Source organism: Sapajus apella, unplaced genomic scaffold (assembly GCF_009761245.1).
Source record: "Sapajus apella isolate SASKATOON/1434 unplaced genomic scaffold, GSC_monkey_1.0 scaffold43, whole genome shotgun sequence".
NCBI lineage: Eukaryota > Metazoa > Chordata > Mammalia > Primates > Cebidae > Sapajus > Sapajus apella.
In genome coordinates, this window is record NW_022436983.1 from 19,718,184 (window position 1) to 19,737,994 (window position 19,811).

The 19,811-nt window shown below is 46.1% G+C and overlaps 1 protein-coding gene across 3 annotated transcripts in view; it reads left to right on the forward strand.

Moving 5' to 3' along the window:
• The window catches only part of ARID1A (AT-rich interaction domain 1A), an 83,417-nt gene that overhangs the window by 57,205 nt on the left and 6,401 nt on the right, over positions 1-19,811 (forward strand). The window contains exons 5-18 of one of the 3 annotated variants that reach the window (XM_032300969.1): positions 5,901-6,141; positions 6,430-6,519; positions 7,199-7,366; positions 8,000-8,309; positions 10,675-10,820; positions 10,912-11,021; positions 12,284-12,493; positions 15,549-15,756; positions 16,882-17,014; positions 17,196-17,371; positions 17,735-17,885; positions 17,967-18,101; positions 18,186-18,282; positions 18,705-19,596. In XM_032300969.1, coding sequence (XP_032156860.1) covers positions 5,901-6,141; positions 6,430-6,519; positions 7,199-7,366; positions 8,000-8,309; positions 10,675-10,820; positions 10,912-11,021; positions 12,284-12,493; positions 15,549-15,756; positions 16,882-17,014; positions 17,196-17,371; positions 17,735-17,885; positions 17,967-18,101; positions 18,186-18,282; positions 18,705-19,596 — 3,067 coding nt within the window. The remainder of the gene's footprint in view (positions 1-5,900; positions 6,142-6,429; positions 6,520-7,198; positions 7,367-7,999; positions 8,310-10,674; positions 10,821-10,911; positions 11,022-12,283; positions 12,494-15,548; positions 15,757-16,881; positions 17,015-17,195; positions 17,372-17,734; positions 17,886-17,966; positions 18,102-18,185; positions 18,283-18,704; positions 19,597-19,811) is intronic. The other 2 variants (XM_032300972.1, XM_032300970.1) reach the window with 2 other exon arrangements.

The window sequence follows — 19,811 nt, forward strand, 5'->3', positions numbered from 1 at the left end:
GAGGTCTGACTCAGTAATCAGACATCTAGTTTTTTGTGGAACAAAAGACCTGAAAAACTGGCTTTTTTTTGGAGAGTAGAAAGCAGAGGTGTGTCCTATGTAATAAAAGGACGGGGAGTTCAGAGCAATATTTGTTCGTGTAGATAAAGGGGCGGGACATCTTTTGGAGACTGCTGCCCTTACCACTCCCTCCTATTTCCCAATAAAAATATTTACTATGACTAGCCACTGGGACTGGTGGGCATGTCTTAAAACTTATAATACTGGTATGTTATTATATCTCTCATATGGTTTGACCCTGACCATATGGTGCTAGGGGGGTTTCATGCGTATACCCCAGGGGTGTCACAAACTTAGATCTGTCCAGCCCTCCCTGATTCTGTATGTGAGAAAACTGAAGCCTGGCTTGTTGCCAGTTTGCCCAAGGTCACAACTGATAAGTACCAAAAGCTGGGCCTTGGTCTCCTAACTTAGAGGTGTATCCTTTCTCCTCAGTTCATATAATGTCACAACATAATGGAGAGAGTGAGCCAGCGTGGCCTATGGGGTTCAGCAGGCTGGGGTTTAAAATCTGGCTTCTACCACTTGCCAGATGATGTAAGCCTGTAACCCAGTCTCTTTAGGCATCAGCTTCCTTATCTTCAAATTGGTAATGTGGCCGGGTACAGTGGCTCAACGCCTGTGATCCCAGCACTTCGGGATGCCAAAGTGTGGGAGGATTACCTGAGCTCAGGAGTTTGAGACCAGCCTGGGCAGCATGCTGAAAACCTTTTCACATCACTACAAAAATACAAAAAAATTATCCAAGTGTCTATAGTTGCAGCTACTCAGGCGACTGAGGTGGGATGATGGCTTGAACCCAGGAGGCAGAGGTTGCAGTGAGCCAGGATCGTGCCGCTGTACTCCAGCCTGGGTAACAGCCAGACCCTGTCTCAACCCAAACCAAAAATAAAATGGTAACGATAGTAGTATCTATAACCAAGAATTGTAGAAAACTGGGTAACTTTGCAAAGTGCCTGGCATATAGTAGATGCTCAAATGGTAGCAGTTGTTAATCGTAAATGATTTGCCCCTTTCTGTGCTAACATTTTGGCTCTTAAAATTATTTGAAACCATCTATCCCATGCTGACCAGTTGCCGTCTAATGAAAATGACAGTTTGGGAGATTGGCCTCAAGCCAACCAAATCAGAGAGATAAGATTAATGCTCTTCCTTCCCCAGTATTTTTCTGCGCCCAGGAATCCCAGCCAGGTGGGGCTACTGTTGACAGTGGTTTATTTAGCAGTTTTTCTCCAAGAAGCTTAGGGCATTTTACCAAAAGTGACAACTCTCCTGAGGAACGGGAATCTACCTCTTTGCCAGCCACAGATGCCTTTAGAGTTCTGAGATCCCAGCCCCAAGAGCTACAAAGGTTTTCTTTAGGCTTCTGGGATCCCTCAGGTGGACCAGGGGCATTCTCCTTGTGGATCTGTGGTGAGCTTGGTTTAACTGAAATATAGCTGAAGGGACCTCCTCAGTTCTTCTGAACTGATAGCAGTGGCTGGTGGGTTTTGGTTTTTTGTTGTTTGTTTTTGTTTTTTTCCTTAGCTCTTCAGAATCTGTCTAAAGCTACACACCATGGCCAGGGGTGGTGGCTCATGCCTGTAATTCCAGAACTTTGGGAGGCCGAGAAGAGCAGATTGCTTGAGCCCAGGAGTTCAAGACAAGCCTAGACAACATGGCAAGGGCCCCATTTCTACAAAAAAATTAAAAATTAGCTGGGGGCCAGGTGTGGTGGTGCTCATGCCTGTAATCCCAGCAGTTTGGGAGGCCAGGGTGGGTGGATCACCTGAGGTCAGGAGTTCAAGACCAGGCTGGCCAACATAGTGAAACCCCGTCTCTACTAAAAAGAAAAAAATTAACTGGGTGTGGTGGCACACACCTGTAATCCCAGCTACTCAGGAGGCTGAGGCAGGAGAATCACTTGAACCTGGGAGGTGGAGGTTGCAGTGAGCTGAGATCGTGCCACTGCATTCCAGCCTGGGCAACAGAGTGAGACCCTGTCTCTCTCTCTCTTTTTTTTTTTTTAAGATGGGGTTTCACCATGATGGCCAGGCTGGTCTTGAACTCCTGACCTCAGGTGATCCATCCACCTCGGCCTCCCGAAGTGCTAGGATTACCGGTGTGAGCCACAGTGCCTAGCCACCCTGTCTCTTAAAAAACAAACAAAAACAACTCACAAAGATACACACCAAATTGAACAGTGGTTTCTCTATTGAGGGCAACAGAAAGACAGCCTTTGGGGGCTTTGGCTTCACCTATAATATCTGAAATGTTTTTATCATGAGAATGTTTGTGTTTTACTTGTATAACTAAAGACAAAAATGATCAAAACAAAACTTTTTCTTTTTCTTTTTCCTTTTCTTTTTTTTTTTTTTGAGATGGAGTCTCGTTCTGTTACCCAGGCTGGAATGCAGTGATGCCTCTTGGCTCACTACAACCTCTGTCTCTCTGGTTCAAGAAATTCTCCCTGCCTCAGCCTCCTGAGTAGCTGGAATTACAGGTGTGTGTCACCACGCCCAACTAATTTTTGTATTTTTACCAGAGACGGGGTTTCACCATATTGGTCAGGCTGTTCTTGAACTCCTGACCTTGTGATCCACCTGCCTTGACCTCCCAAAGTGCTGAGATTATAGGCGTGAGCCACTGCACCCAGCCTAACTTTTGTATTTTTACTAGAGACGAAGTTTCACCATGTTGGCCAGTCTGGTCTCTCAGCTTAGCCTCCCAGAGTTCTGGGATTACAGGCATGAGCCACCGTGCCTGGCCTAAAACATTTAATTTTTTTTTTTTCTTTTGAGACAGAGGCCCTCACTGTCACTGGGGCTGGAGTGCAGTGGCTTAATCGCAGCTCACTGCAACCTCTGCCTCCTGGGTTCAAGTGATTCTCCTGCTTCAGCCTCCTGAGTAGCTGGGATTACAGGCACCCGCCACCATGCCCAGCTGAATTTTTGTATTTCTAGTAGAGATGGGGATTCACTGCCTTGGCCAGGCTGGTCTCAAACTCCTGACCTCGTGATCTGCCCACCTTGGCCTCCTAAAGTTCCGGGTTTATGCCTGAACCACCACGCCTGACCAACATTTAATTTTTCAAAGCGCTTTGAACTGAACCAAGTTCTTGTCTGATGGATGGATCCTTGATTCCTATTCTGTTCTGAAATACGCTTCTTTTTCCTGTAAGCAGGAAAGTTCTTATTACTGGAAGCTGGTAGTTTGATAAGGAATGGAGACTGGGCAGGACTGGGTGAAGGAATCTGCTGATCCCTAAAACAGAGCCTTGAGTTATGGGTTTTGCTATAGACTGTAGGGTCTAACAAGTGCTTTTTGAGGCCCTTTCTACTTACAGTGGCTCTTGTCATCTTGCTGCCTCTTTTAGTTTGTTCTTGGCTCAGAGGCCAAATGTCCCTCGTATAACTTAGCCCTTAAAATAGGGTTGGGGCTGGGTATAGTGGCTCATGCCTTAAAGAAACACACCTGGGCCATATGCAGTGGCTCACGCCTGTAGTCCCAGCAGTTTGGGAGGCCAGTGTGGGAGGATTGCCTGAGCCCAAGGGTTTGAGGCCACCCTGGGCAACATGGCAAAACCCCTTCTCTACAAACACACACACACACACACACACACACACACACACACACACTCTCTCTCTCTCTCTCTCTCTCTCTCTCTCTCTCTCTCTCACTCTCTTACCCTGGACAACATGGCAAAACCCCTTCTCTATACACACACATACACCCCTGCTCACCCTGGGCAACATGGCAAAAACCCCTTCTCTACACATACCTACATACACACACACCCCTCCAGACGTGGCTCAGGAGGCTGAGGTAAGAGGATCATTTGAGCTGGGCAGGTTGAGGCTGCAGGGAGCTGGCATCATGCCAGTGTACTACAGCCTGTGTAACAGAGTGAGACCCTGTCTCAAAAGAAAAGAAAAGGACCAGGGACGGAATCTCTGTCTTGGGATTAACCTGAAGCTCTTTATAGCTCCAAGTACTTTAGTCCTTCTAGAAAGGGAAGATGTCCTTTGCTGTTACCTTGTGGTTGGCCTCTTGAAATCATTCTGTGCTGGAACGAATTCTCATTGCATTCATACCTGGCCTATTTATTACCAACAAGAAAGCTAGCATTTTCTGACTTCTCAGCTAGCATGGAGAGCTGGACACAGGCACAAATGCACACCTACCTGCCTGCCTTCAGTGCAAACTTTGTCTCCAAGAGCTCAGCAGAAATGCTCCCAGCCTAGTCAAGTAGCCAAGTGGTTTGTGGAAGGTCCACCCAGCTTGGGTTACTAGAAGGAGAGCCTAAAAGATTCTCCTCTGACCTTCAGCATTACTATCAGATGTTAGAGTCAAAGTCACTTTCAGCTGATCTTTCCAAAATGAGCTTGTTTGTATGAGCAGGAATAGACTCAAATCAAACCAACTTGGATCTGACCTCATTGAGATGTGTGGTGTTTGGGGGTTTTTTTCGTTTGTTTGTTTGTTGTTGTTTTTAGATGGAGTTTCGCTCTGTTACCCAGGCTGGGGTGCAGTGATGCAATCTCGGCTCACTACAACCTCCTCCTCCCATGCTTAAGTGTTCCTACCACCTCAGCCTCCCAAGTAGCTGGGACTACAGCTGCGTACCACCAAACCTGGCTTTTTTTTTTTTTTTTTTTTTTTCTTTTTTCTTTGTATTTTTAGTAGAGACAGGGTTTCACCATGTTGCCCAGGCTGGTCTCAAACTCCTAGGCTCAAGCAATCTGCCCGCCTCAGCCTCCCAAAAGGCTGGGACTAGAGGCATGAGCCATTGCACATGGCCCATATGTGTTTCTTTAAGATAACTCATTTCTTTACCATTTAAGTATCAGGGTTTTCATCATTTCTTCGATTATAGTTAGTTCCCAGCCTGAAGTAATGTTGCTAGAGAATGAACATGGGGCAGGGGAGGGAGTTAGGATACATTTTCTGGGGTGAATACTTTTCATATTGAGCTCCTGTTTTCTAATACTGGAGTTTGTTGACCTAGAATGAACTCTTTATTGATTAATTTAAGACAAAGCCTACAAATAAATACTACTATTTTATGTTTTCTCACTGAAAAACATAAAAGCTGGGAAAAAAACAGAATTTGTTCAATTGGCAAACATTTGTTGATTACTGTTATAGACCAGGTGTTAGGAGTATAGTCCCAGACCTTCTTGGCAGTTAAGAAATTTTCTCATCCAGTGTATCTCTTACCTCCTACCCCTTATGTTACAAGGTATGGTGACTTGGAGTGAGTCCTTGGCAAATGGAGGCTATGATAACCTATAATCATCATCATCATCATTGTAATATGTAATAGAAGGAAAGGGGATCTATAAATGTTTCTCAAACTTGTTAACATTCTCTTGTAGCTCCTGGTACCATCCTGGCAGTATTTTGTGAAGTTCTGCTATTAGAAAAGAACTAAAGCCTTACTGAATTAGTTGCTTCCTTATGACTGTAGAAGTTAGGACTGGTAAAGAAGATGAAAGTGTTAGATCTGCTTCCGAGAGGATAGAACAGGAGTTAGCAAATACAGATAGGCTTTTATAAATAAAGTTTTATTGGAACACGGTCACACCATTGCTCACATATTGTCTGACTACTATTGCATGATAGTTTCAGAGTTGAGTAGTTTTGAAGGAGGCTTTATGGCCCACAAAGGTCTAATATATATTCTGCCTGATCCTTAACAGAGTTTGCCATATGTCAGTTACAGTATCATGACTAAATAACATGTGTGATATATTTGCTCTTGGTTATTTAAGGAAAATACTAAGCAAGTAGTAGGATTATTGAAAGTAGAATCTTTCTGCCTAATATTACTAATCCATGTTCTTATGTGTATGTTCTAGGATCTATCTGGTTCAATAGATGACCTCCCCATGGGGACAGAAGGAGCCCTGAGTCCTGGAGTGAGCACATCAGGGATTTCCAGCAGCCAAGGAGAGCAGAGTAATCCAGCTCAGTCTCCTTTCTCTCCTCATACCTCCCCTCACCTGCCTGGCATCCGAGGCCCCTCCCCGTCCCCTGTTGGCTCTCCTGCCAGTGTTGCTCAGTCTCGCTCAGGACCACTCTCGCCTGCTGCAGTGCCAGGTACCCTCAAGTGCTGGGCTTTAGGGAGAGGGAAAAGTAATTGGCCCCAGTAATATTAAGGAGCCCTAGTCTTCCACTGGCAGAGAGAGCATCTCTGGCTCATGCCTGCGTAGTTTCCCTCTTAGCATTTGGAGAAGGGAGATTGGAACCTGTTGGCTGGATCTCTTTGTTGTGATACTGGGAGATACTTGGCTTCTCCATGAGCCATTTCTAGCTCTGAATTGACTTCCTAGCTAGAATTCCCAGGCTTAGCCATGATATACTTATGTTGTTCTTTGTCTGGAGCAGGCAACCAGATGCCACCTCGGCCACCCAGTGGCCAGTCAGACAGCATCATGCATCCTTCCATGAACCAATCAAGCATTGCCCAAGATCGAGGTGAGAGCCTGGGCATTGGGGAGGGTCAGGGAGCTAGGGCATACACTTGAGTGCCCTATGCAGTAGCTTTTGGAGAGCTTTTTGACCATGAAGCTTAGGACAATTCCTGCAGCAAATTATTTTTATATTCTTTAAAAGTTAATGTAATAATTGTACTTATTTATGGGGTACATAATAATGTTTCAATAGACATAACATATAGTGATCAGATCAGGGTAATTAGCAGATATATAATCTCAAACGTTTATCACTTCTGTCTGTTGAGACCCAGCAGCAAATTGTGAAGTTAGAGTGGGCTTGACCATGTTAGTATTGTCTCCATTTCTCAGTGCTTGTGTGTTTTTTGATGGTTGCCCCCTTACATTTTGCCTCATTTGGTCAGCAATTGCTGAAGACTCAACGTTCAGTCTTCACTCATTTAATCATTCATTTTGGTTTTTGTCATAGCTCTTTGTCTTTTCAAATCTCCATTTAGTAGAAACAGTTGGCATCCATGGTTAATGGCTTGTGTCACTCTGAAGGTGCCTAAAAGGTCACACCACTATATAGAAAATCAGATAGACTTCCATGCAAGTAGTTGCTAAAGAAAATGTAGATGGTAAAGTCCCAGGATAAGGAGGGAGAGCATTTGTTCGCATTGCATAAAGCCAATAACTTTATGGATACTACCCACAAATAGGTTATATGCAGAGGAACCCCCAGATGCCGCAGTACAGTTCCCCCCAGCCTGGCTCAGCCTTATCTCCGCGTCAGCCTTCTGGTGGACAGATACACACAGGCATGGGCTCCTACCAGCAGAACTCCATGGGAAGCTATGGTCCCCAGGGGGGTCAGTATGGCCCACAAGGTCAGTATACTACCCAGTTAGGAATAGATAGTGGTGAGAGGAGGAAACAGTTCCTTTTCTGATATGTTGCCATCTAGCTTGTAAGTCTGTAAGAGTAGGGCTTGTCCTTTGCCTTAAATCCACCCAGCCCAGGCCCTGAAGTAGGGCAGTGCAAAATTCCATTTGTCTCCACTTACTCTGTCACCATGAGAAAGCCTTTTAATTTCATTGAGCACAGACGACTAATAGATGATAGCTATTGTTTATTACTTTTTTTTTTAAGTGAATAAGTCATAATGGAATAGATCTTTGCTCAAAATTGCAGCCCTAGGCAGATTAAAAGTTGAGTATCTTACACAGAGCATGGAGATAGAAAGGAAGTTATCTTCTTCTGGAAGTTGAAGTGCCTGTGTGGTAGCAAAGCCAGCCTTGCTCTGTGCTGCCTTTAAGATGGAGGGGATAACTAATACCTTCTTTTACATGCTTTTTGCATCCCCCGCTTTTTCTCATGGAGATGAAGACTACCATAAAGTTGGTCTCTTTCCTAACCTAATTATTGAATGACAGTGTTTGGTGTTTTAGAGTTGAGAGATATTAGAGAGTTTGCCAGTGAGTCACTAACCAGTTCTCTGTCTTCTCTTCCTCACCTCTCAGGTGGCTACCCCAGGCAGCCAAACTATAATGCCTTGCCCAATGCCAACTACCCCAGTGCAGGCATGGCTGGAGGCATAAACCCCATGGGTGCCGGAGGTCAGATGCATGGACAGCCTGGCATCCCACCTTACGGCACACTCCCTCCAGGGAGGATGAGTCATGCCTCCATGGGCAACCGGCCTTATGGCCCTAACATGGCCAATATGCCACCTCAGGTTGGGTCAGGGATGTGTCCCCCACCAGGGGGCATGAATCGGAAAACCCAAGAAACTGTTGCCATGCATGTTGCTGCCAACTCTATCCAAAACAGGTAAGGCCTGGGAAGTGGAGAGGGTGTCAGTGCAAGAAAATGTATTGTAGGGCCACTGAGGTTATTGAGATGCTTCTGGACCTAAACCAGGGGGGAAACATGGGTGTGTGTATATGAAGTGTTAATTCTTACATATCTTAGACTGGTACAAAATTTCACAGGACCAGACATCATATGTAAAGAACTTTTAAAAGAGGTTTTTGGCCGGGTACGGTGGCTCATGCCTGTAATCCCAGCACTTCGGGAGGCAGAGGTGGACAGATCATGAAGTCAGGGGTTCGAGGCCAGCCTGACTAACATGGTGAAACCCCTGTCTCTAGTAAAAATACAAAAATTAGTTGGGTATGGTATTGCACTCCTGTAATTGCCACTACTCAGGAGGCTGAGGCAGGAGAATTGCTTGAACCCAGGAGGCAGAGGTTGCAGTGAGCTGAGATTGTGCCACTACACTCCAGCCTGGGCAAAAAAGTGAGACTCTGTCTCAAAAAAAAAAAACAAAACCCAGGTTTTTGTGTGGTATTTTGTTTTGTTTGAGGGACTTTTGAGACAGTGCCTTGTTCTGTTGCGAAGGCCGAATTGCAGTGGCATGACCACAACTCATTACAGCCTCGACTTCCAGTCTCAAGTGATCCTCCCACCTCAGCCTTCTGAATAGTTAGGACTACAGACACACCCCACCACACCTGGCTAGTTTTTTTTTTTTTTTTTTTTAATTTTATTATTATTATTATTATTATTATTATTATTATTTTGAGATGGAGTTTTGCTCTTGTTGCCCAGGCTGGATTGCAGTGGAGCAATGTTGGCTCACTGCAACCTCTGCCTCTCGGGTTCAAGTGATTCTCCTGCCTCAGCCTTCCGAGTAGCTGGGATTTACAGGCATGCGCCACCATGCCTGGCTAATTTTGTATTTTTAGTAATGATGGGGTTTCTCCATGTTGGTCAGGCTGGTCTTGAACTCCTGACCTCCAGTGAGCTGCCTGCCTTGGTCTCTCAAAGTGCGTGCTGGGATTATAAGCATTAGCTACCATGCATGGCCTTTTTTTTTTTTTCTTTTTTAAATAGAGATGGGGTCTCACTATATTGCCAGGGCTAAAGACAACTTATTTCGATTTGTAAAATAAGTGTTCAGAGTAGTTGGTTTAACTTCTATCAGTGGGTTTTTAATGATACTTATGTCTTGGATCTCTGGTGTTATAAATAGCGGATGGTAAGCTTGTGGTTTACCATTTCTTCTATTCTTTTATATGGTCCTACATGTTGACTCTGGTGCTAGAGTGCAGAAGGCTTGTGTGATTAGGTTTAATGACTTCTTTAGACACTAAATCTTATTGAGTTGTTGAGGAACCAAGGTAGAATAGGGTGATTGACTATAAAGAGGTAGATTTGGTAGGACTTCAGAATGATGGAAGTGCAAAGTTTGCATTAGGCCCATCAAGAAATAATGCAAAGCCACCTCTGGGTGCTATGCTGAGGGTTCCGGTCTGATTGGGATTTGGCATGACAAAAAGTGGTACAGTTCGGCATTTCATCTATGCCTTTTGCCATAGAGAGGACCCATAAATGAAAATACATTTGGAGGTGGCTTTGAGGAAGGCAGTACTTATAAGACACAGCAAGGTTCTGTTCTTCAAAGAATTATACCCTTTAAAATTGAGCTATCGTGGCCAGGCGCAGTGGCTCACACCTGTAATCCCAGCATTTTGGGAGGCCAAGGCAGGTGGATCACCTGAGGTCAGGAATTTGAGACCAGCCTGTCCAACATGGCGAAACCTCGTCTCTACTAAAAATACAAAAAATTAGCCAAGCATGGTGGTGGGCACCTGTAATCCCAGCTACTCAGGAAGCTGAGGCAGGAGAATCACTTGAACCCAAGAGGCGGAGGTTGCAGTGAGCCAAGATCACGCCACTATACTCCAGCCTGAGTGACAGAGTAAGACTCCATCTCAAAAGAAAAAAAAATAGAGCTATTGTTTGCTATCTAGAGCTTGAACACTCAGTATCTTTTGTGGGAGGTAGAAGATAAGAAAATCTAGGTGTTAGCCAGACATAGTGGTGCGTGCCTAATAGTGCTAGGCACTCAGGAGGCTGAGGAAGGCAGATCATTTGAGCTCAGAAGTTTAAAGCTGCAGTAAGCTATGATCACACCACTACACTCCAGCCTGGGTGCCAGAGGAATACCCTGTTTCAAGAAAACAAATTAATTAAAGAAAAATAATATCTGGATATTGCAAAGTTCTAGTTTTGGGGACCTATAAATGTTTTCCTTATAATTATAACTGGATGACCACACAACGCTATTTGGCTCAAATTCAAATCTAAAAGCTCATAGTCTAACCTTTGTCTCTCTCACTGTCTTCCTTAGGCCACCAGGCTACCCCAATATGAATCAAGGGGGCATGATGGCAACTGGACCTCCTTATGGACAAGGGATTAATAGTATGGCTGGCATGATCAACCCTCAGGGACCCCCATATTCCATGGGTGGAACCATGGCCAACAATTCTGCAGGTAAGTGCTCATCATTCTCACTAGGGATTTCTTTAAGAGTCACATCACAGCTAAATTTACTGGACTTGAGGTTTTTTTTTCTCTTTTACAGGGATGGCAGCCAGCCCAGAGATGATGGGCCTTGGGGATGTCAAGTTAACTCCAGCCACCAAAATGAACAACAAGGCAGACGGGACACCCAAGACAGAATCCAAATCCAAGGTAGCGATTTTTGTCTTGACTCCTTTCAACTTTGTGTGTCCTGTCTTTTTCAGTGTTAGGAAGGAAAAGGAAAAAGAAAAAAGAGTGACAAGATCCCAGCTTATTATGACACCGGAGTAGATAGTCTCTGAAAAAGCTGCTGTTGCCTCTTCTTATCATGAAGGGTCTCAGAATAATAGCTTAGTGATTTGGGTCTGGGTTGCTCTAAGGGATCCTGGTGAATAACATAATATTCTCACAGCTGTTTGTTATGGAGGAAATGCCAGACCTTGCAGCATCAAACTCTCTGTACTGTTTGGCTGGTATCTTCTGTGAAACCGTGCCTGCTGTACTCAAGCACTGATACATAGGGTGTGCCATGGGCAACTAGTTGCTCTTCTCTTCCTGAACCTTAGCAGCAGGAATGGTACCCTGTGTTCTGTAAAGAAGGAGATAAGGCAGATGAGGCTTGAGTCCTCAGCTTCCCTTAGGTTGGTCCTGGGTGTGATGTTAGGTTGTGTGGTAGCCATGGGTCCTACTCAGCATTTAGTTCATTTGAAATATTTCTGTCCTTTGCCATACTTTACTTTCCCTATCTATATAAGTAGGGAAAATAAAAATCATAGCTGCTACCTCCTGTGAATCTTCACCTCTGGCTCCCAGCCCTTTTGACCATCTTCCTGTCTTGGACAGGATGATATCCAAAGCCCTTCAACCAGGTGGGAAACCCTTCGCTTCCTTTCTTTAAAAGAGGCAAAGAGTTTCTTTTTGTTTTAGTCCATCCCATTGCCTCAAGATCATGTTGTGAGTTGTTTTATTTCTCTGAAACACAGTACTTAAGTATATTCAGGCTCCTGGGTAGTAGTGTGGGAGTAGTAGCGGCTTTGATGTCAGCTGGACAAGGATTTGATACTCACCCTGCCACTTAAAAGCTGTGAGATCTTAGGCTTTGCCTCCTGGTGCCTGCTTCCTTATCTTTAAAAATTGGGATGGTTTTATAATACTTAATATATAATTTATATATAATTTACAATGCCTAATAGATAAAGGCATCTAGCACAGCACCCAGTACATAACATATATTCAGTGTTAGCTTCCTTCCTTTACAGGAAAAAAAAGTCTAGTTCCCTTTTGGCCCTTCAACCTTATGAAGGCAGGGAAGGTGTTAGTGACCACCCCAGAGTAAGAAGCTTTAACACTGCTCCAGTCAAGAGACTTCTGAGACCCTTAGCATAGGCTTTGAATCTGACCCATTCCTATGAATTTTGACCTGAACCTTCCAGAAATCCAGTTCTTCTACTACAACCAATGAGAAGATCACCAAGTTGTATGAGCTGGGTGGTGAGCCTGAGAGGAAGATGTGGGTGGACCGTTATCTGGCCTTCACTGAGGAGAAGGCCATGGGCATGACAAATCTGCCTGCTGTGGGTAGGAAACCTCTGGACCTCTATCGCCTCTATGTGTCTGTGAAGGAGATTGGTGGATTGACTCAGGTGAGTGGGTGCCTAACACTTGACTGCCCCTGTGGTTTCCACAAACCCCTTTCTAGGTACTCACTGGCTTCATGTGGTACCATGCATCCCACAGGGACATCATTCTCTCCTGCTCTCTGAGTCGAATACTGATAGACCAGGGAGCACAGATTTCCTAGAAGATAAGGCAGAAAGCAGAGACCTCCCTGGTAGTGTGAGGCTTTGGCAGTAAGTTTAACATGTATCTAGGGTCCCACTAAGTTGCAAGCTGAGGAAAGTCTGTGGACATTGCGATTCCATGGGAAACAATTTGGCATAGTAGCAAAGACAAGATTTGGGGAGATGGACCTGGTTTTGAATCCCTTCTTAGCCACTTACAACATATATGACCTTAAGATGTGTAACCACTCTGAACCTTAATTTCCTTATTTGCAAAATATAAACAGTATATAACCCACTAGACTATCACAAGTTAGAAATAATGAACAAAGCTTTCAGCAAGGTTTCTGCTGCATAAATTGACCTGCAAGATGGTATGGAGGCAGCCAGAGGAGTTGTAGATCTTCTCATTACTGGAAGCTTCCCAGTGGAGATAGGATTTCAGGAGCTGCTTAGTAGAAATTGTTTATTACAGAGGAAGAAGTAGTAGGAAATTATGTGTTTAGTTATTCTGTATGGAAGACTTAAGTGAATACCTGAATTGTACACCAATCAGAGCTTGTGCCTACTCTGTTACCTTACAGTTTTGTAGACTCAGCCCAGGAGGCAAACAGGTGAGGCAGCATAGACAGACAGCAGACTGTGCCTTGCGGACTTTCTTCCTGTCTGTAGTCAGCAGACCAGAAGCCTGCTGTTGGATCAGTTTGTGGCTGAGCTCGGGGAGGCGTGGCAGGGAGGGACTTATTCCAAACCTTCTAAATCAGAAGAGGAAAACAGCTGTCACCAGCAGAAAAGAAAGTGATTGGAATGAAGCCAGCCAACAGTCAGTTATGAATTCCTTCTCCCTTCAGGCTTTATTCCCCTCCCCCACAAAGGAAAACAAAACAAAACAAGACATGTGCATACTGCCACATAACTGGCATGAGAAGCAAAGCCACAGAAGGCTTCTGAGGTGACTCCATGTATATTCCTGCCTATAGGGAAAGGGAACATTGAGTTAGGTTTCACTCACTTCTGATTGGATGGGCTTCAGGGTTCACTGAACCTAGGATGAGATACAGAGAGAATCCTAATGCCTGACCCTCTTCCAAATTGCATAAGGATGCAAACCTTTAAAATGCCACAATTAAAATTAAACTTTTATAAAGACAGTGACAAATCATTGGCAAAAGAGTGCTATTTTTAAGTTATTTTGTGAAGACTCCCAGAAAGCAAAGATGAATCTTCAGCTTATCTAAAGGATTAGTAGGGTTTAGGTGGAAGGAGTGGCCAATCCAGTAGACTGGCCTAGATGATATAGAGATGGGAGTCTGGATATTTCCCCCCAAGGCCATCTCCAGCCATGAAGACTTAGCTTAGGTGTTACCCACTCTAGAAAGTATTCCTAGTCACCTCTGCCCCATCTAGGTTGTCCCCCTCTGTGGCTCGTTAAACTCCTCTCTGGTATCATGGGCACCATATCAGCAGACATTTTAACCTATTGAACTTCCTTTGTGTATAGGGACTGGAAAATCCTTGTTCCCAGGCCTTGGAACAGGCTTACCATATGGTAAATGAATAAGCATACGAATACATGAAGAAGACGACCTGTCCAGCTAGAGCAGAAAGACTAATTGTAGGGAGCATCGGGGAAATGGACTTGGTCAATGTGCCCTGAAGCTGAGGGAAGGAGGTAGAACTGTAGGTTGGCTGCTGGGGAGGTACAAAAGTCATAAGGCGGCCCTGGGCCTGGTGCAGTGGCTCACATCTGTAATCCCAGCACTTTGGGAAGCCGAGATGGTTGGATCACCTGAGGTCAGGAGTTTAAGACCAGCCTGGCCAACATGGCAAAACACTGTCTCTACTAAAAATACAAAAATTAGTGGGGTGTGGTGAACCAGGCACCTGTAGCCCCACTACTTGGGAGGCTGAGGCAGGAGGATCACTTGAACCCAGGAGGCAGAGGTTGCAGTGAGCCAAAATGGCACCACTAAACTCCAGCCTGGATGACAAAGTGAGACTCTGTCTCTAAATAAATAAATAAATAAATAAGCCCCTGAACATGTGGACAATTAGGACAGTGACTGATGAGGTAAAGGGACCTGTGGTTGTTTGTCACTGAGATATGTAAGGGAGCAGTGGCACAAGAATGTCAAATTTGCAGGGAGCGCCATGCCAAGAAAAAAAATCAGATGTGTAAATCCCCAGTTTGACAAAGCAAGTCAAGCAGGGTAGTCATTGATACTATCACAAGTCTCCATTTTATAAAATGTTAGTTTTTATTAGTACATTTAAAATAGGGTTTAGGGCCAGGTGCAGTGGCTCAAGCCCGTAATCCCAGCACTTTGAGAGTTTGAGGAGGGCAGATCACTTGAGGCCAGGAGTTTGAGACGAGCCTGGCCAACGTGGTGAAACCCTGTCTCTACTAAAAATACAAAAATTAGCCAGTTGTGGTGGTGCACTCCTGTAATCCCAGCTACTTGGGAGGCTGAGGTAAGAGTATCGCTTGAGCCCGGGAGGCAGAGATTGCAGCAAGCCGAGCTCGTGCCACTGCATTCCAGCCTAGGCGACAGAGCAAGATTTATTTTTTCTGTCTCAGAAAAAATAGGGTTTAAATATGCAGATGATTTGTACACCATTTTTCAGCAGTGTACTAAAAAACTGGATTCTGAATTCTGTTCCATTAGTTATGTGAAATTTGCCCTGTTTTGAATAAGCACAGTCTGATAGTTGCAGTAGAACATTCTGAGGATAAAACAAAGCCAGCTGCAGATTTAACACTTGTGAACTATCCACCAAGCAAGATTAACTTTTGCAATTACCTAAGAACTGTGATTCTACAAAGATGAATTACCTTGCAGCCTGATAGGGCTTGTGGCTTATGGGCAGAAAAACCAGGCGAGAGATATACCCCGACTCTTCTGGTTTGGTTATACAGGTCAACAAGAACAAAAAGTGGCGGGAACTTGCAACCAACCTCAATGTGGGCACATCAAGCAGTGCTGCCAGCTCCTTGAAAAAGCAGTATATCCAGTGTCTCTATGCCTTTGAATGCAAGATTGAACGGGGAGAAGATCCTCCCCCAGACATCTTTGCAGCTGCTGATTCCAAGAAGTCCCAGCCCAAGATCCAGCCTCCCTCTCCTGGTAAGGATGGGGTCAGCAGCCCCACCAAGGCTGAGAGGGCCTATTGTACCTGCCTCCAGCAGGATATGCCAAGGATCTGTGCTCTGCCTTGCCCTACCACAGGACTTAACAGGTTGGCTGACGAGAAAGTGGGCAGTGGAAACTCCCCTGGGAAGTACTCTTCAGTGGCCATTAAATTTTAATTTTTGTGGTGCACCTGGCAACTTGCCAAATGTTTGTAAACTGGTGAATGGGAGGGGCACAGGAGGAGTGGGGAAACTGACAAATGGCAGCAAAGCAGGGCCATCTGGAAGCTTTGGCCCATTGATGTCAGCACCTTAGAATGCAGCTCAGACTAGAGCCCTGAATTCCCCAGGGAGCTGAGATAGTAATGAATGAGGAGGGAGTGGGGAAGGCATATGAATGGAACTCTCTGATGGGAGTGCCTCTGCCTACCCTCCATTCTCAGAGGAGGCTGAGACCTAGGGTGAGCCTGGGGAGGGAAGAAGGCCAGGGTGCCTGGAAGGTGGGTGTAAACACATGTGCCCTGGTGTTGACCTCTGAGGGTGTAATGAGTGCCTGAGATGACTCATCAGCTGGGGAGGCCTCAGCAGTGGGATATCTACTGCCGGGAATGGTAACTATTGGAAACATTAATTACTAGTAGTTTTGTGCTCATCAGCTTAGAAGAACATTTGAACTTGAGGGATGACACTATGCTGGATGCTTTAGAACAGGAGCTCCTAGGCTCCTAAAATGCATCCCAGATTTGGGATCCCACCCTACCCAGGATTTGGGAGGTTCTGACTGGAGCTCATGCCCAGCATTACAGGGTTTAATAGGTTAGACAGGGTCCTTGGAGAAGTGAAGAGAAATAGCCAGGGAAGCCGGCAGTAGCTCAAGGAATCACCAGCATGGTGATGTCATGGCCACATCACTTCTCTACATGTAAAACAAAAAGAGCTACAAAACCCTCAGATTCCCCTCTTTCTGACCTGGCATTGCAGATCCTCTGATAAGAATGGTGATCACACTTGAAAGGCCTTAGGAAGAACTTTCCCAAAGAGATTCTGGGTCATTCATGTGTTTTTATGAGAGAACGCTTCCATGCCAAGCAAACTGCTCAACTTGCTTCTCTGTCCACAGCGGGATCAGGATCTATGCAGGGGCCCCAGACTCCTCAGTCAACCAGCAGTTCCATGGCAGAAGGAGGAGACTTAAAGCCACCAACTCCAGCATCCACACCACACAGTCAGATCCCCCCCTTGCCAGGCATGAGGTAAGGGCAAGAGCAGGGGCGGATGGTTGTGGGGATGGGTGGAGATAAGTGCATGGGAACTCCCTTGCAGCCCAAGGGTGGTCCCTGCCTCTGCCTTCTCAGCCAGTGACTCCTGCATGTCCAGTGTTATATTGGAGTAATTGGTCTATCTGGGGTTTAATTGGTTTTCCTCACTCTGGAGCAGGAGCAATTCGGTTGGGATCCAGGATGCCTTTAATGATGGAAGTGACTCCACATTCCAGAAGCGGAATTCCATGACTCCAAACCCTGGGTATCAGCCCAGTATGAATACCTCTGACATGATGGGGCGCATGTCCTATGAGCCAAATAAGGATCCTTATGGCAGCATGAGGAAAGGTGACTGATCTGATTGCTACTGAACTTGTGCTCTTAAAGACAGAACCGTGAAATGGGGGAAAATCTTGAGTGATTCAGGGTTCTCGTGGAGCCATCCTATGAGATAATGCATTTCCTGTCCTAACTACCCCTCTTCATCCCTACCTCCTTTGTGTCTTCCCTGGCCTCACCTTGACATCCTTTAACAAGTACATGCTTTTTGCTGGTTGGGGCATCTTTAGATCTCTGTTTTGAACTTGTCTGGAAAACAGTGAGATCAAACCTGAACTCTGAAGAGGGCCTGGGTCTTTGGAGCAGGCAAAGTGTAGATTACTAGGCTTGCCAACTTGCCAGTTTGTTCATTGCCTGCCTTTCTACATTCAGCTCCAGGGAGTGATCCCTTCATGTCCTCAGGGCAGGGCCCCAACGGCGGGATGGGTGACCCCTACAGCCGTGCTGCTGGCCCTGGGCTTGGAAATGTGGCAATGGGACCACGACAGCACTATCCCTATGGAGGTCCTTATGACAGAGTGAGGTAAGCATGGCCCCAGCTCCTATCCACCCCCCAGCACCCAGAGCTATAGTGGGCTCAATCTACCTCTCCAATTTTCTTTAGGACGGAGCCTGGAATAGGGCCTGAGGGAAACATGGGCACTGGGGCCCCACAACCGAATCTCATGCCTTCCAACCCAGACTCGGGGATGTATTCTCCTAGCCGCTACCCCCCACAGCAGCAGCAGCAGCAGCAACGGTGAGTAAAGCCTGTTCTCAGTGCTGCTGTGGCTCAGGCTTTGCCACTGCCCACCCTGATCCTGTGTCTCTTTGCCTCCTGTAGACATGATTCCTATGGCAATCAGTTCTCCACCCAAGGCACCCCTTCTGGCAGCCCCTTCCCCAGCCAGCAGACCACAATGTATCCACAGCAGCAGCAGGTGAGGAGGGTGGCTGGGAATGGACTGGCATGCAGATTCCCCTTGAAAGATAGTTACTAAACTAATGTGTTAAAGTCTAAGAAGCTCACTTTACATATTTGGCATTCTTCTCTCACCTGACTGGCCAGTCGTGCCCAAAGAGCCAAGTCCTCGATCTCTTCTGTTTGGAGCTGGAAAGGGCTAGAAGTAGACCTTATTTTGATTTTTAGGTTTTGTATATTTTTCTACTTAGAGCAAGGAGGGGAAGAAAGAGTGGTGGTTGCTTTTGGAAACAACTTAAAAAGACAATTTGTTAAGGTGATTCCCTTGTTTCCTTGGAGTCTGTGTCCACCATTCATTTGGTTGTAGCCATCTTGGCATCTGTGGGCTTTATGTCTCTGAGTGCAGAGTATTAACTTCTCCTCTGCTTGTCTCTGCCTTAGAATTACAAGCGGCCAATGGATGGCACATACGGCCCTCCTGCTAAGCGGCATGAAGGGGAGATGTACAGCGTGCCATACAGCACTGGGCAGGGGCAGCCTCAGCAGCAGCAGTTGCCCCCAGCCCAGCCTCAGCCTGCCAGCCAGCAACAAGCTACCCAGCCTTCCCCTCAGCAAGATGTATACAACCAGTATGGCAATGCCTATCCTGCCACTGCCACCGCTGCTACTGAGCGCCGACCAGCAGGCGGGCCCCAGAACCAATTTCCATTCCAGTTTGGCCGAGACCGTGTCTCTGCACCCCCTGGCACCAGTGCCCAGCAAAACATGCCACCGCAAATGATGGGTGGCCCCATACAGGCATCAGCTGAGGTTGCTCAGCAAGGCACCATGTGGCAGGGGCGTAATGACATGACCTATAATTATGCCAACAGGCAGAGCACGGGCTCTGCCCCCCAGGGCCCCGCCTATCATGGTGTGAACCGAACAGATGAAATGCTGCACACAGATCAGAGGGCCAATCACGAAGGCCCGTGGCCTTCCCATGGTACACGCCAGCCCCCGTATGGTCCCTCTGCTCCTGTGCCCCCCATGACAAGGCCCCCTCCATCTAATTACCAGCCCCCACCAAGCATGCAGAATCACATTCCTCAGGTATCAAGCCCTGCTCCCTTGCCCCGGCCAATGGAGAACCGTACCTCTCCTAGCAAGTCTCCATTCCTGCACTCTGGGATGAAAATGCAGAAGGCAGGTCCCCCAGTGCCTGCCTCGCACATAGCACCTGCCCCTGTGCAGCCCCCCATGATCCGGCGGGATATCACCTTCCCACCTGGCTCTGTTGAAGCCACACAGCCTGTATTGAAGCAGAGGAGGCGGCTCACAATGAAAGACATTGGTAAGGAGACCTCCCTGATTGGGTTGCCTAATCTGCCCCTTTTTGTCTTGTCCATTGTTCCCTCCACCTTAATATTCTGGATGAGGTTGAATCTGGTCCAGTGTTGACTAAAATAGAACCAAAGAACTTTAGAAAAGGAAGAAATAAGCTAACTAAAGGTTTTCCTTCAAAACATTGCATACAATGACATCCTAGACAGATAGCTTAGAAGCCAC